Below are 16,240 nucleotides of genomic sequence, written 5' to 3'. Positions count from 1 at the left end.
CTATTTAGAATCCTGGGGAAAGGAAAGCACCTTTCGGACCAAGAGCTGGAAGACGCTCTGAACTTGTGTTTGAACTGGCATCCCTGCACAGTTTGAACAAATATATATGAGGGCAAGTATAGGTTTTGGACAAAGACAGACATTTATTTTGGACTTCCTGACACATACTATTATTAGTTTCGTTAGATTGGGAAATCCAATCTTAGCATAGGCCAAGATAAGCCTTATTCCAACCGCTTGTGTGATTTTAATACATGTTTGTAACCCTAACTTTCCACAGTTGTCTGTGTCTACTTCCTGATGCCTTCACACCATATAGCTCCGACATGTATGGTTAATAACATGTAAGGTAGGGGGTCCGCCTCTTGGTCTGCCTGATGATGAACCATATATTTATTCCCTTTCAGTTTGTGTATTAACTTTTGATTTAAAATTTGATTGATTACATTGCCTCTACAAACTTGACCTTCATATTTTCTTTGTTTTCAAAATTCCCCACCAAATCCAAGGGAATTACAGGTAGTCAAGATTTGCTGTCGCTTTTGCTGCATGCTGCTTTGCCTCTTTTTTCCCGCTAGGTGCACGTTGCATTAGTTTAACTGTAATTCTACACCCTGACCACACATTGCCATTTTCCTCTATGCCAGGTTTCTGCATCCTATGGCACAGAACTGAGAGCAGGGCAGCCAGAGCACACCGACACCAAGCAGGAGCAGCTTGTATTGCCTTGTTCGGAACATCGAGATGACCGTAACTGCAGGCAAGCCAAGGTAAGTACAAATGCTTAAATTCACAGTCATTTGGTAATATGGGCCTATACACCCTGATATTAATGCTACCTATGGTAATCCATTCTTATATGAAATGTATATCATATTACAATGACATCATAACCATATTTTTCTTAGTGTACTGAGAACAATGCTATTTGATGAAATTTTATATGTCATTTATAACGCGCCTGTTCACAAGTGTTTCTAGGCGCGACAAGACAAGGAAGGGATGACAGAAGGAGGACAAAACAATGATCTTACTAGGTCTTGTGTCATTCAGATCATGCAAGTACGGAGGGGCGGGGTAGAAGTGCCGGTGAGGAATGGGGAAGGGAGAGTGCAAAGTAACTAATAAGTGCAGCCAGGAGGTGGCTCATAAGTGCAGAGAATCAGGGGACTGTAGAGTTGCAGATACAGTCCCTTAAGTGGTTGGGAGGCCCAGAGGCAGTGCAAGGTCAACCAGTCGGCAGGAGCCTGTTCCCGTAAGTTCAGTGGGTGGCCAGGTAACCAGTATCCGCAGCAGACAGGGACATCAGCAAGGGCGAGGGAGAGGGAAAGCAGAAGCGAAAAGGAAGGTCTTGAGTTGCTTCCGGAACTTTAGGTGGTCTTGCTCAAGTTTGAGAGTGGCAAGTAGGGTGTTCCAGAGGGATGCCGCAGCCGAGGACAGAGATCTACCCCCCACTCTCTGCCTGGAGAAGCGTCTGACCCTCAGAGAGTTGGAAGTGGATGAGCGGAGGGCTCGAGAAGGAAGATGCTTAGCAAGAGAAAGTTGGATGTGGTGTGGTTCCCGGCCACAGAAAGTCTTGTGGATGATGCAGAGGGTCTTGAACTTGATCCTCACAGCCACAGGGAGCCAGTGGAGGGATTTCAGTGCTGGTGAGATACAATCCCTGGGCTTGAGGCCAAGGACAAGTATTGCAGTCTTGTTCTGGATAAGTTGAAGAGGGTGAAGTGTAGATGCAGGCAGATTTAGAAAGAGGCTGTTGCATTAGTCCAGCGTAGAGAGGACCAGGGGTCTAGAGGCAGTGAGCTTCTGGGGGAAAGTGAGAAAAGGAAGAATACCTCTGAGGAGGTGCAGCTGATTGTGTGTCGTCTTAGAGACGTCAGAGATGTGAGGAGAGAAGGATAGGTTGGAGTCGAAGATGACCCCCAAGGTTCTTAGCCTCACTGGAAGGAGAAGGTAGAGGGCCCAGGGTGGGCGGCCAGTGTGAGAGAGGGAAGGCGGGAGCAGGCGTTCCAATGAGGAGGATCTCAGTCCTACTGGCATTAAGGCAGGGATTGTTGGAGGCACACCATTCCTGAATAGTGGACAAACAGTCTGGCATGAGAGAAGGAGCAGAAGAGGATATTGGAGGCTAAAGGAGAGCTGGATGTCATCAGCATAAGTTAGACTAGAAGGTAGAGATGCAGTGGGCCAGAGGAGCCAGGCAGTGGTTAAATGGCCAGGGAGAGAGGTTAGACTCCTGGGGAACACCACAAGTAGAGAGAGAGATAGACAAGAGGAAAGACCCAAGTTGTACCTGGGAGGGTTGATCAGTGAGAAAGGACGTCAACCAGAGATACCCAGATTGTCTCAGAGACGATTGAGCAGAATATCATGGTTGACTGTGTCGGAAGCAGAGGATAGGTCAAGGAGAATGAGGACAGAAGGAAGGTTAGAGTCAAGATTGGAGAGCAAGTCTTCACGGGTGTTCAGGAGAGCAGTTTCTGTGCTTCTGGCTGCTCTGAAGTCAGACTGGTGGTCATTGAGACAACAAACAGATTCAGTATAAAGCTAATTCCTGTTTTGTCAAGGGTTGAAAGGTTGTGTGCCATCACTTCTGGTGATGTCACTTGGTGGCAGGGCCAACTGACATTACTTCCGGTGATGTCATCAGAGGACAAGGGTCATGTATTGTCACTTCTGCTTCCCCTGGCATTTTGGTGAAATGACATCCATGTTTCTTGGGCAAAGTAATTAGAGAAATACTTTGGAAATGATTTCCGTGCACTGTTGGTGACTTGGCATCGGTTATTTTTTTCATGTGTTACTGTGTGGCTTTTTACGCATTTTCCAACAGAAAGTGTGCTGCAAAATTCACCATTTTAATTCATTTTTCAAAATATGAACTCAAGGGAGAACCCTGTGAAACCTGTCTTGGTTGTTTTGGGCTCCCTCGCTACATTCGGAGGCTCATGCACATTAATTGGAAATATATTTGCCCCTCCTTTTAAATAATTCATCAGCTGCCACTTTAATGATCGGGTCACCTTACCAAAAGGTATTGAACACACGTATAACCTTTATTCAAAACTGTTTCGCTGTGCAACTTTTAGCAGGGCCATTTTCACATCTTTGTTCCGGAGACTGTAGATCATTGGGTTCAGCAACGGTGGAGTCACGGTATAAAAGAGTGAAATTATTTTATCCTGATTTGCAGAGTCTGCAGATGTTGGTTTCATATACATGAAAATGGCGGTGCCATAGAATATGGTGACAACAATCAGGTGCGAGGCACATGTTGAGAAGGCTTTGTGCCGGCCTTCAGAAGAGCGGATTCCCAGGATGGTGGTGATGATGTGCACATAGGAGACGAGGGTGAAGAAACTGGGGATCAGCATCACCACGATCGACCCCGAGTAAATCACCATCTCTGTGACAAAGATGTCCCCACACGCCATCTTTAAGAAAATTGTGGCCTCACAAAAGAAATGGTTGATAGTGTTGTGACCACATAAAGGCAATCGTAGGGTCAAAACCATGACCACAAGCGCAATTATACTACTAATAAACCAGCAGCAGACCATCATTGTAATACATAGTGACCTGCTCATGATGACTCTATAATGCAAGGGAAACAAGATGGCTACATAACGATCATATGCCATGACTGCTAGGAGTACACACTCTGAAATGCCACAGAGTAGGGAAGAGAACATCTGAGCAGCACATCCTGCTAAGCAGATTTTTTGCTGGGATAGAAATTGGGCCAGCAAGTAAGGGACATACACTGATGAGAAGCAGATGTCCAAGATGGAGAGGTTTCCCAGTAAGAAATACATAGGTGTGTGAAGGCTCGGTTCAATGACACAGGCTGTGACCAGGGTAGCATTGCTGATGATAGTGAGCAGGTACGTTAATAGAAATACCACAAAGAGAGCCATATTCACACGCGGGTCCTCAGATAGTCCCAGCAGTAGGAGCTCTGTCACTGCGCTTCCATTCTTCTCCATTGGCTCCCTTCTTCTTATCTGTAGGAAAATGAGAAGAAAGCCACAGTAGACTGATGTTCATAAAGTCTGGATGTAACATATTACTATGCTTGTAAACCACAGTGTGGTGCAACGGCAGACTGGAAGGTTAACCAGGGACTGTGAGGACATGGAGGAACGGCTGCATAAGTATATTGAGTGACTGTGAAGAAGATGAGGAGGGATACTGTGGTAATGATAAGGAGAGTGGGGTAAAGATATGTGGGACTGTGATAAGGAAGAGAACACTGGGATGAGGGCCATGACGGACTGTGAGGAGGAGGAAGAATGCCTGCATAAGGGTAATGAGGGACCGTGAAGGAGAGAAGGATGGATGCCATGCTAATGATAAGGAGTGTAGGGCTAGGATATGAGGGACTGTGAGGAAGAGGAGGAGGAATGCCTGCTTAAAGATAATGAGGGACTGTGAAGAAGAGCAGGAGGGATGTTGTGGTAATGATAAGGAGGGTGCGATAAGGAAGAGGAAACTGAGATAAGGAGGAGGAAACTGAGATAATGGTAATAAGGGACTGTGAGGAGGAGGGGGAATGCCTGCATAAAGGTAATGAGGGACTGTGAAGAAGAGGAGGAGGGATACCTTGCTAAGGATAAAGATGGTGAGGTAAGGATATGAGGGCTGTGATGAGGAAGAGGACACTGGGATAAGGGTAATGACGGACTGTGAAGAAGAGTAGGAGGGATGCCATGATAGTGACACGAGAGACTGTCATGAGTACAGGTGCATTGATTGTGTATGTGTAGGCATGTTCGATAGTCCTTCATCTCCACTCCCCAAGAGGCTGTGATAAATGACCCCTGGTCATTATACATTCATGTCTGAACCACACTAAGTTCCATTCCAGCGCTTATGCATATCCGGGCCTAGTTTTACAGTGCCTTCAGCATGATCAAACACATATACAGTCAGGAAAAATAAAGGTTTGTGACCCACAAGAGATGACAGATTTGACGCAATGATTGACAATGACAATGAGTTGGCGTGTTAATGCAGTTTAATATCCCTTATCCTCTAAGGGCTGGTATATGTAGTAAGCATGTGAGTATGAAGGCGGATATAAAATAACACATCAATCCTATCAGCAAACTCTTCATATAAGCAAGGAACATTGTGAATATTTGAAATAATGGAAAAAGTAATGTGTAGTTTATCTGCACAGAAAGCATTTCTCCTAAACTTTATGCCCAGTCTTCACATGCAATGACAGACCCCATTGTACACACGCTGGAACTAAACAAAACAGCCAGTTAAATGCTCCGCCTGAGCACTCTGGGCGGCTGCTTCCTGCTTTCTCGTCTCACCCTCTCTCGGCAGGTCCTCTCCCCAGCCTCTCTCACTTCAGTGCCGCTCTCGTATTGGCCGGGCAAGACTGTTGAACTCCTGCCTTTGCCTTATGGTCTGGCGTATATATACGGTAGTGGCTGTGTAGTTATGGTTAAGTTGCTGTTTCCATAGGAAGAGCACTTTTTGGGTGGCTTATAACTTCGCTCTCCCTGGACGAATCCTCACCAAACTTTGCAAAAAAAAGTATATGGCCCTCTCTGAATTTGCAAAGTTTGGTGAGGTTTGGTCCAAGGGGGGAAAGCTATAGGGGGGTCCTAAAACGTCTTTTTTCCCCATAGACTGAATGGGGGAAAAACTTTGCGCATGCCTACAGCCCAAACCGTTGGACGGATTTTCACCAAATTTGCGGCAGGAGCTTGGTCCCGAAAGCGTGCTTTTGTAAATTTGGTGTCAATCCGTCCAGTAGTTCTCTTTAAAACGACCAAAAAGTATGTCTCAAAAAATTAGTGATATCTATGTTCGCTCCGCGGTCACACTTCCCTGTTCGCTTCGCGGACAAGATAACGATTGGCTAATGGGCTCGCGTCATGACCGCGGACACGCGGCGTGTCCGCCGATTGGCTGGAGTGAGGCGTGATCTGCGTCAGATTGTTCAGATGCGCCCAACATCTTGGATCCGCTGTCAGCGCGGCGGCGAACAGAGGCAAAATGCAGTTTTGGGGAGTGTTTTGGTGTGTCAGAGTGCTTGGGGAGATTTAGAGAGTAAGAGATGGGTGCAATACTGTATTTGTTTAGGCGGCAGGTGCTAATGATGTATTCGCCATGGCCGCGCTGTCCGGGATATTTGTAATTACTTAAAATGAGGGGTCTCATAAGGATAGTATTTCCGTCCGTGCTATGCGCAGGCAAGTTGAAACTGTTCTAAGGACACACGTGGTGCCAGCGGTCATTAAAATTGAGTACATGCCGCAGTTAAAATTTTGGATTCTATGGGTGTGGTACTGAGTTATAAGCCGCCATGGATGTGATATGCTGCGGTGGTTGTGGCCAGGGCCTAGAGTCTTGGGTACATGGCCGTAGGCCATAGGCCATACACCCAAGACTCTAGGCCCTGGCCACAACCACCGTAGCATATCACACCCATAGATCACACCCATAGATTTAAAAACCAAAGTTATAAGTACTGAAGTTATAAGCCACTATGGGAGTGATATGTTGCAGTGGTTGTGCCAGGACCTACAGTCTTGGGTGCACGGCCTGCGTCCATGCAACCAAAACTAAAGTTATAAGTACTGAAGTTATAAGCCACTATGGGTGTGATATGCTATAAGCAGTAAAAATATAAGCCCCCATGGGTTTCATATACTGTGGTGGTTGTGGGCAGGACATAGAGTTTTGCGTGCATGGACGCAGGCCGTAGGCCGTAGGTCATACACCCAAGACTCTAGGCCCTGACCACAACCACTGCACCATATCACACCCATACATCACATCCATATATTAGAATATCTATCTGGTAGGTGTGGGCAGGGACTACAGTGCTGGGTGCAAATTGAGTATATGCTGCAGTTAAAATGTTTCATTCTATGGGCGTGGTAATGACCTATAAGCCACCATGGGTGTGATATGCTGCAGTGGTTGTGGTCAGGGCGTAGTGTCTTGGGTGCATGGCCGCAGGCCGTAGGCCGTAGGCCATACACCCAAGACTCTAGGCCCTGGCCACAACCACCGCAGCATATCACACCCATACATCACACCCATAGAATCGAATATCTATGAGGTGGTTGTGGGCAGGGCCTAGAGTGTTGGGTGCAAATTGAGTATATGCCGCAGTTAAAATGTTTCATTCTATGGGTGTGACAATGAGTTATAAGCCACCATGGTTCTGATATGCTGCAGTGGTTGTGGTCAGGGCCTAGAGTCTTGGGTGCATGGCCGCAGGCCATGCACCCAAGACTCTAGGCCCTGGCCACAACCTCTGCTGCATATGACACTCATAGATACACCCATAGAAATGAATATCTATCAGGTGGTTGTGGGCAGGGCCTAGAGTCTTGGGTGCATGGTCGAAGGCCATGCACCCAAGACTGAAGTTCTAAGCACTGAAGTTATAAGCCACCATGGGTTTCATATACTGTGGTGGTTGTGTCCAGGACCTTACCCAATAACCTTCCTTCATATAAGCTTCTATAGTAACCCTACCACTCGGGGAGCCAACCCGAAGTGGTGATAGGTTTTGTGATGATTTTCTCAGGTGACGTGAGTAGCGCGTCATGTTACGGTAAAAAGGGCCTGCGAGCCCTCCTAAGAGCGAGAAGGTCTCCCCGGATGAATACGGGCAAAGCTCTATCCCTGCCGTGTTATAATAAACAGCAGTAATTACTTTGCTCTTGCGTGTGCCTCATACTCCTTTTTGGGACACGGGAGGAGTTGGGGCCTCCCCAGCCCCGGAGGTACCCGGACGGCTCTGCCGGCCCCCGGGAGATCACCCCGACAAGTTGGAGGCACTGCTGAGATCTGGTTGAGATCTGCCTAAATTGCTCTAAGAGCACGACTACCAGGTCTCCTGCAGCGAGGCAACTTGACAGTGCGGCCCCCTCTGCCGTTGCCCCCTTTCGAGGACTACAGGACCTTCGCGGAACTGCGAGAAGACCGGACGGCGCAATCTGGACATTGGTCCTCGGGAGCCGACTTGGAAATTATCCCGCCCGCGGTTGGCGAGTGTCCGGACGTGATCCAGACGAGGGGTGGTGGCGAGCCGCTTTCTGGAGGGGTGCCCGCAGTCGAGCGGCCCTGGCTCACGAGGACCTTGTGAGTATGGCACACCCAACCAGCAATGTAATGTTGTGCGGGAGTGAGGAGGAGTTGTAAAGAGGGAGGAGGGCGGTTGACCCAGTGTGTGGAAATTGATTTTGGCTGTTCCGCGGCAACAAAGGTTTGAAGTGTAAGGGGACAGACACGAGGGTCGTCCCCTATAGAGTTACGGAGTGGATAAGGTGGGGCTTCGAGCACCCACGAGTGGTTGTTAAAGGGCGCGGATTGGTTGGAGATCGCGGACACCTGTGTTAGAGGGGTGTGTGGCTTTCCTATGAGTTGACGTTATAGATCAATGAGTAGATGAGGTTCCCTACTAAGTGACTGTTGAAGCTCGTTAAGTAGATAATGTTTTCCCGCAGGAGGTAGCTAGATTGTTCCTGAGTGCGGAAGATAATTGGCTGGTTAAGCTCCTCTGGAGAGGGGGCGTATGACACGCGAGGCGACACAGCGTGCGCAGACCGATTATTTTGATTGTGGATTTCTTTGCTCCGGTAGAGGCGAGAAGACAGCTGTGGGGTTAAAAGGGGATGACAGGGTAACGAACAAGCGAGCATTTATAAGGGTTTGGCATTGTGTAGGTACTTACAGTGCATTGTAGAGATTGGTGATGTCACCCACAGGGTTTTGAATAGGACACCGCGATACACTTCACGTCAAGTCTTGCGTCCATCCAAGGACGGTTAGGGACGGAGGGTGTGGAAGAAAAGGATAGGGGGAAGAGGCGGCCACGCACAGAGAACGCCAGCTGCGTCCAGATGGGGGAGGGCCACGGGGGAAGAGGTGGCCATGCACGGAGAAAGCCGGCAGCGCTCAACGCGGGGTTGTGAAAATAGAGGGTGTGCTTCGAAATGAAGGAGAGAGGAAGAAGGGAGGAGGAGGAGTTGCAGGGTAAGGAAGGAAGAGGAAGGTGGGGCCGCACAGAGGCACGCCACACCAGACACATCGCTGCAGGGGGCTTTGTGTACCACGTTCGAAGGGGGCCATAGTTATAAGGGATAAATTGTTATATAAAAGTTGCTTCCTATTCAGCAGACAATAGAAGCCCCCATTTTATGGGGCCAGGTAAAAGGTTGACATTTGGAAAAGTAAACTTGTAACATGGCGTTGTACTATGGATCGGGGGCAGGAGTGGGGTGGAGAAATATGGGAAGCGCATTAAAAACTCCACTTCAGCACATTTGACCGACACTGACACCACAGAGAAACAAAATAATAAAGTACAGTATAGAATGGACAATAAAATAAGGGTACCATGGCCGCCCAATGACAGCTTTGATGCATGCATGCAGCATAATTTGTTAACTTATATTCACAACACCTATAAAGGGAAGAAATTAGCAAGCCATTTAGAAGTTTTTGACCTCTGGAAGATGTTCCAGGGAACTAGGCCAGGAGATACAGGTATGTACACAGTACAAGGGGTAAAAGAGGAGAAGGGAACGGAGGAAGGACTGTAAGTAAAGGAAGGGAAAAAGAAAGGAGGAAGCAGAGATAAGAAAAATAAAAACACGCCCAGCGCTGAGGAAAGTGAAGAGGAGGGGGAAGGTTTGTTTGCGGTAACAGTGGTAAAGGTGAAACAAGAAACGGCAGAAGATGTGCAAGTGGAAAAGGTAGTGAAGAAGGAGGAAGGGGGGCTGTACCCATTAACAGAACTAAGGGAAGATGCCCGACAACAACTAACGGCTGATGAAGGGTACTCCAACCCCACATACAGCCCCCCGCCATATGCACCCCCGAATGACTATCAGAAGAAGACAGGAAAGTTAGGTACGGCAGACTCAACGACTGCGCAGGTAATTGACTGATATTGATTGATATTTTATTTCTATCGCGCTCGTACACAAGTGTTTCAGGTAAGGAAGGGGGAGAACAGGAGGTCCCTGAGGAGGTTTGCAGACGTGGGACCAGAGGAGTGGATAGCAGCGTAGGTGCTTCTGAAGCGCTGAGGGACATTAAGCAAGGAAGAGGAGTATACAGTAAAAAAGGTAAATAAAGAAGAGAAGAGGGAAAAGCAGATAGGATGAGATGGGCGACTATCGCAGGAGGAGGAAGAGATATTGGAGGAAAGGTTGGCGGAATTGAGGAACACGCAAAGTGCCTTGCTCAGGCAGTTCGAGGAAGAAGCACGGAAGAAGCAGAGTGAAATGAAAGCATATAAAGAAGAGCTGGTGAGAATGAAGGCGAAGGAGGAAGAAAGGAAAAAGGAAGAAGAGCGCATTAAGGCAATAGCATAAAGAATGGCACGTGCAGAGCAAAGGGAGATGAGGAGGAAGGAGGAGGAGAGAGAAGAGAATGCCAGAGAAATAGGAATGTGGAAAAAGAGGATCATAACTGAAAGTGCACGGAAGTATGAAGAAGGGAAATTAATAGAAAGCATACTAAGAAGGGAAGGGAGGATGAAGGAGAGAGAAGAGGATGAAGAGGGCATACTAGCAAAGGTAAGTGAAGAATTATGGGAAGAAATAAAAAGGAAAAGAGAGGAGATAGGTGGTAAAGTTGTGGGGAAGAAGGAAGAAGAGAAAAGAAATACGTGGACGGAGAATGGAGCGTGGAGACACACACCATGATAATGAAATGGCATCAACATCAACACGAGTAGCTGAGGGTAAAGGAGGTGAGTGTATAAACGAAAATGTTATTGATCTAAGGACAGTGACAGTAGGGGGCAAACGCACAGAGTGGGGATCGACATTAACTGATGGGTTTTGCAGTGAAGAAGAGGAAGGGTCGAGCGCAAACGAAAGGAATGACAGTAGGGAAAGTTTATCCAAATACGCCATGGAGGGGGCGCTGATAACAGCCCCCGCACAACCACAGGCAACAGAGACACAAGACACAACACAACCACAAGTAGCACCGTCACAGCAGGCACAGGTAGTGACATGTACACAACAAATGGGGGGAGGTTATATGCACATGGGAAACGGATACTGGAGCAGCTATAGAGGGAGGGGTGGGCAAATGAGAGGGAGAGGGTATGGCCTACCCATTCACCAGCAGGGGGGAGGGTTCCGAAGGTATAACCAACAGGGGCAGCAGGGGTATCAGGACTACCCGGAAGGACTTCAATGGCAAGCAAGGGAACCACCGACATGCTGGATATGTGGAATGGTAGGACACATGTCTCGCACATGTAGAACGAGAGCAGCGCAGGCAACTTGGGGGGAGCAGAGACAGCAGGGGCCTATCGGAGAACAACAAATTTATCAACAGCAGGGAGTGCAACAACAACTACCATCACAACAAACACAAACGCCACAACAACAGACACTGCAACCACAGCTGCAACAAAAACCATAGGTGCAACTGCATGTGCAAACACCACAACAGCCAATCGTACAACAACCACAAGCTCCAACTGGCCAACAACTGACACAAATACAAGACAACGCAATAATGTCTACTAACACACCTATAGCACAGACACAGCTTGGAAAGGTGACAATATTGGGTCACAACCCATAAACAGGAAACGGAGAGTCACTATACCCACAATAGGACAGCCCACAGACACCCTTGATGTGTCCCATCCTATCAGTAACACCTAACCCTGTGGAGGAACCACACATACAGGTGACGATATGGGCATGGAGAGCAGTAATAGCCCTAGCAGAGAGATGCCGACTGACACAAGTATCGGATGAGGAGCTCTTCTCAGACAATAATGAAGAAGGGAAGTTGGTGTTTCAAATAAGCGTCCACATCTTGGTGACGGTCACCTACAGAGACAGCGCAGAGGATGGCATTGGCGCTATAAGCACCAGCAGCCACAGTTGCGCCGTTTTATGAGGAAGATATGGCGAAAGTACTTGCGTCTCTATGGACCACCAGTCTGTATGATGTGGGCTGCATCAAGAGCATTGGAGGAGAGAAAATAAAGCTGAAAAAAGGGGCCATACTGCTGAGAGTAAAGCAATACCCACTATCAAAAGAGGCAGATGAAGGAATATACGAAACGATAACAGCACTAATTGAGAGAGGTATATTACTACCATCAGAATCCCCATGTAACATGGCTGTGTATCCTATGCGCAAGGCTAAAGGAGGGTCCTGGTGTTTCATCCAAGACCTAAGACCCCTCAACCATATTGTAGTGGCAGAATATCCTATAGCGGCTAACTCAGCCACTATACTATGCGGGATACCAGCAGAGGCATCACGGATCACTGTGATTGACCTCAAGAATGCTTTCTTCTCAATACCACTACACCCTGACTCACAAGATTTGACAAGTTTCACATACCGCAACACTAAGTGGAAACACACAAGGTTGCCCCAAGGGTACTGTGAGTCCCTGTCCATATTTAACAGAGTAATACAAATAGATCTCGGAAACATTGAACTGGAAAGCACGGTATTACAGTATGTTGACGACATAATGATATGCAGTACAACGGAGAAGTGTAGGAGAGACTCTATCAAGATGCTCACAGTGTTAGCAGAGAAAGGGTACAAGGTAGACAAGGAAAAGCTACAGTACTGCCGAGAACAAGTGCTCTACATAGGACAGCTCATTTCACAAAATGGAAGGCACATCGCACCACAACGAGCACAGGCCATAACAAATGCCACAGCCCAGACAGTCAGAGAATTGCAGCAGTTCTTAGGCGTATGCAATTATTGCAGAGCATGGGTTTTTGATTATAGCTAATACAAAGGGCCATTACTTGAGGCATTAAAAGAAGCACAGAGAGGAGATAAAAAGTTGACATGGACCACAGAAATGACAGAAGAGTTCAAGGAACTGAAACATGCCATATCTTCCGCACCAGTATTAGCCACACCAAATTACGAAGCGTAATTTTTCATATATTCACATTGCATCTCGACAGTAATGAGAGCAGTGCTGACACAAAAAACAAGCATGGGACACAAACCAGTAGCATTTTATAGTGGGCACTTGGATCCGGTAATGTTAGGCCACTTCCCGTGTGAGCAGAGCTTGGCTGCCGCAGCCTTTGCGGTGGAAAAAGCGTCATCATTAACAATGGGGTGTCCAACAACATTATATGTAGAGCATGCCCTACCTGCCATCTTGAACAAACCCAAATCAACACTGACAACCCAAAGGGCATCAGGGTATGAGGTTATATTATCAAAGCCTGAGCTAACAATTATGAGGTGTAACACTGTCAACCGAGCCAGATTTATAGCAGAAGTAGCAGAAGATGACAACTATGCACACGACTGCACACAGGCTATTGACACATATTGCGGCACAAGAATAGTTGAGGAAATTGCCCTAGAGGGGGGAGAAATAATGTACATTGATGGGTCCTCAACATTTGACCAGGGTGATGGGGTACGCAGAACTGGTGCAGCAGTGGTAAAATTGACAGAGGACTGGACATATGTTCCAGTAAAATGTGTATAGCTACCACAACACTACTCTGCCCAAGCAGCAGAGTTAGTGGCCTTAATTTTAGCACTCAGAGAAAGCAATGATAAAAGAGTAACTATATATTCCGACAGTGCATATGTCACATCAACTGTACACTCTGGGTTAATTAAATGGCAGCGCAGAGGTTTCAGGAGGGCTGACGGCACTCCAGTGCAACATGCCCTACTACTTGCTGAATTAATTGATGTAATTGAATAGCCCAAAGAAGTGGCCCTGGTGAAGTGTCAGGCCCATACAAACGGGGATGATCACATTTCCAAAGGTAATGAAACAGCAGACGCACATGCCAAATATGCTGCGTACTTTGGAGAGATATGGATCCCCCAGGAAAAGAAAAAGATAAGGGGAGAATGGGGGCAAGGCAGATGCTGATGAGGGATGGGTACACTCATATCCCTGAGAATGAAATAATGGAGCTACAGGTATCAGCACCCATGGCAGAAGAGGAGCTTTGGGTCAAAAGGGGATGCACAATGTCCCCTACAGACGCATTATGGTGACAATACAACACAGGCAAAGTAGTTATGCCCCTAGCCTTATTGAAAATAGCCCTGGCACAACTCCATCATCCTGCGGATACAGGGAAAGAGGTGGTTGCAGCACAAATTAAGGAAGGTTGGTTCTGTCCTGAGTTAAATTCACATGTTGCAAATTTCATTAGCAATTGCCTTACTTGCCAACAGTTTACGGCTGGTCACACGCTGCAAGTGATAAAAGGTGTTATACCCCGGCCGGAAGGACCATTCCTGTACCTCCACATAGACTATGTTGACATGATCAACGTATGTCAAGGGTACAGATGCATGATTGTAGTTGTATGCCCATTTTCAAAGTAGATTGAAGCTAGGCCATGTTCCCATGCAGATGCTTTTAGAGCAGCCAAGTTCCTAGTGAGGGAAGTTTTCCCGCGGTGGGGGGTGTGCGAGGTATTGCGGTCAGATAACGGCCCACACTTCGCAAACGAACTGTTCTAACACATAACTACCCTTCTTAGCATCAAACATAAGTTCGCATGAGCATATCACCCACAGGCGAATGGCGTGTGTGAACGCCTCAACGGCCTCCTGAAAGAAGAAATAGCAAAGATACAGCAGTCGACAAAAAAGAGCTGGCTCTATTTTTTGCCCTTAGCACTGCTTGAATTAAGAAACAGGCCAGGGTCGGATCACCACCTCACACCCCACAAGGTGGTGACCGGGCGACAAATGCACCTTCCGCTGACCCCACCGTCAAGGGCCATAACTGACCGTCACTCTGTACAAAATGTTTTTGGTGATGAAATGATAGAATATATAAATTCCTTGATTACTAGTGTCACCTTTATCTCTCAACAGCTCGAGAGGACGCGGGGCGGGTCGAAGACCACCCAGCAAGAGGACAAAGAAACAGAAGGACTGGAACAACCTTCGCAGTGGACAATTAAGGAGGGGGACCACATCCTCCTCTGTAACTTTAAACGCCGGTGGAACAGCCCTAGGTTTACAGGGCCCCACCAGGTGGAAGCAGTAGCTCCTAGAGCAATTAAATCGAAAAATAAGAGCGCCTGGAACCACCTGCATGACGTCAAGCCCTACAAAGATAAGACCTGCCCTTGTGTCGATGACAGGGCCAACGCAGCAGCAACGACAACGGAGGAAAACACAGTATCAGCGTTAACAAAAGATACCAGCGACACAGACTCTGTCCCCTCCCAAACCCCAGAAGCCCATAAGGACTCGAACGGACAATCGCCCATAGTCCACCCCATGGTCACAAGGTCCCAGAGCAAACAAACACTGTCCAGGCCAGTACCGCCCCTGCCACTACCCCAGTGAAGGACATTGTCTAACAAACTGTAATATTGCACCACACTTGTAGACATGTGTATGTTCTCTTTCTTTCCTTATCGTGCAGCTGCAGCGCATCCCTTTCTGTATTCCTCCTTCAATGGACAATACAATAACTATTCTCTGTAATCAGTCCGCTTGCAAAATATCTATGTGACCTTGCTCTGTTTTCCCTGCTACTCGTTCATTCTGTGAGGCCCGCCGAAACACAGACTTTATTACTGCAATGGTAGATGAGTGTTCAAAATGGCTGCGCATCAACGCCATGTTATTCTGGCTCGCATTTTACACACTAGCATTACAGCGAGTTGGTTGATGAGGGGTACATTTACCAGCCCAACAGAAATCCCTGCATCACAAAACTGCATGTTAGGAGTTACAAAAATAATGGCTGCGCTGAGTCTGCTGAGCACCTATTCCCCTGCATCACAAAACTGTGTTTTTAGCAGTTACAGAGGCAATGGCTGCTGTCATGATTCCTGCCCCCCATGTCCCCAGCCCTCCAAGATGTCAGGCTGGAGCCAGGCCACGATTACCTACATGGTCCCTCCAAAGACCCACTTGGAGTCAGACTTGGCGCTTGTGGTACCAGACTCACTCACTCCCATAGGATAAGATTGGGGATTGGACTTGTAGTGCATTGATGGGGACAAGATGGATGCCCCCACATATTTTGGTTCCCAGAACTGCATGTGCGGTCTAGTATTTTGGGTGTGGTTCAGCCCAGAGACACCTGGGATAGCCAGAGACTATTTAAGCCACACCCAGGCTGAGAAACATGCTTTGCATTTTCTGCACCTGCAGCGTGACACTCACCGTATTCGGATCGGTCTCCAGTAGGCCTGCATCTTTCTTCTGCGCTCAGCTCCTGCAAGAACAAGAACACCGT

At 47.6% G+C, this 16,240-nt stretch overlaps 1 protein-coding gene across 1 annotated transcript; it reads right to left on the bottom strand.

The window, feature by feature from the left end:
* Positions 1 to 3,056: 3,056 nt before the first annotated feature.
* Positions 3,057 to 3,986, bottom strand: LOC138452749 (olfactory receptor 2D3-like). Its single transcript, XM_069605098.1, has one exon. It carries the CDS (start codon positions 3,984 to 3,986, stop codon positions 3,057 to 3,059), a length of 930 nt encoding a protein of 309 aa, XP_069461199.1.
* Positions 3,987 to 16,240: the final 12,254 nt, after the last annotated feature.

Source organism: Ambystoma mexicanum, chromosome 4p (assembly GCF_040938575.1).
Source record: "Ambystoma mexicanum isolate Mex_15411 chromosome 4p, UKY_AmexF1_1, whole genome shotgun sequence".
NCBI lineage: Eukaryota > Metazoa > Chordata > Amphibia > Caudata > Ambystomatidae > Ambystoma > Ambystoma mexicanum.
Note: the sequence above shows the minus strand (reverse complement) of the source record. Positions and strands in the feature narration are given on the sequence as shown.

What these genes read in the sequence shown, in the direction of transcription:
- LOC138452749 (XM_069605098.1), bottom strand. Translation starts at nt 3,986, where the DNA reads ATGGAGAAGAATGGAAGCGCAGTGACAGAGCTCCTACTGCTGGGACTA.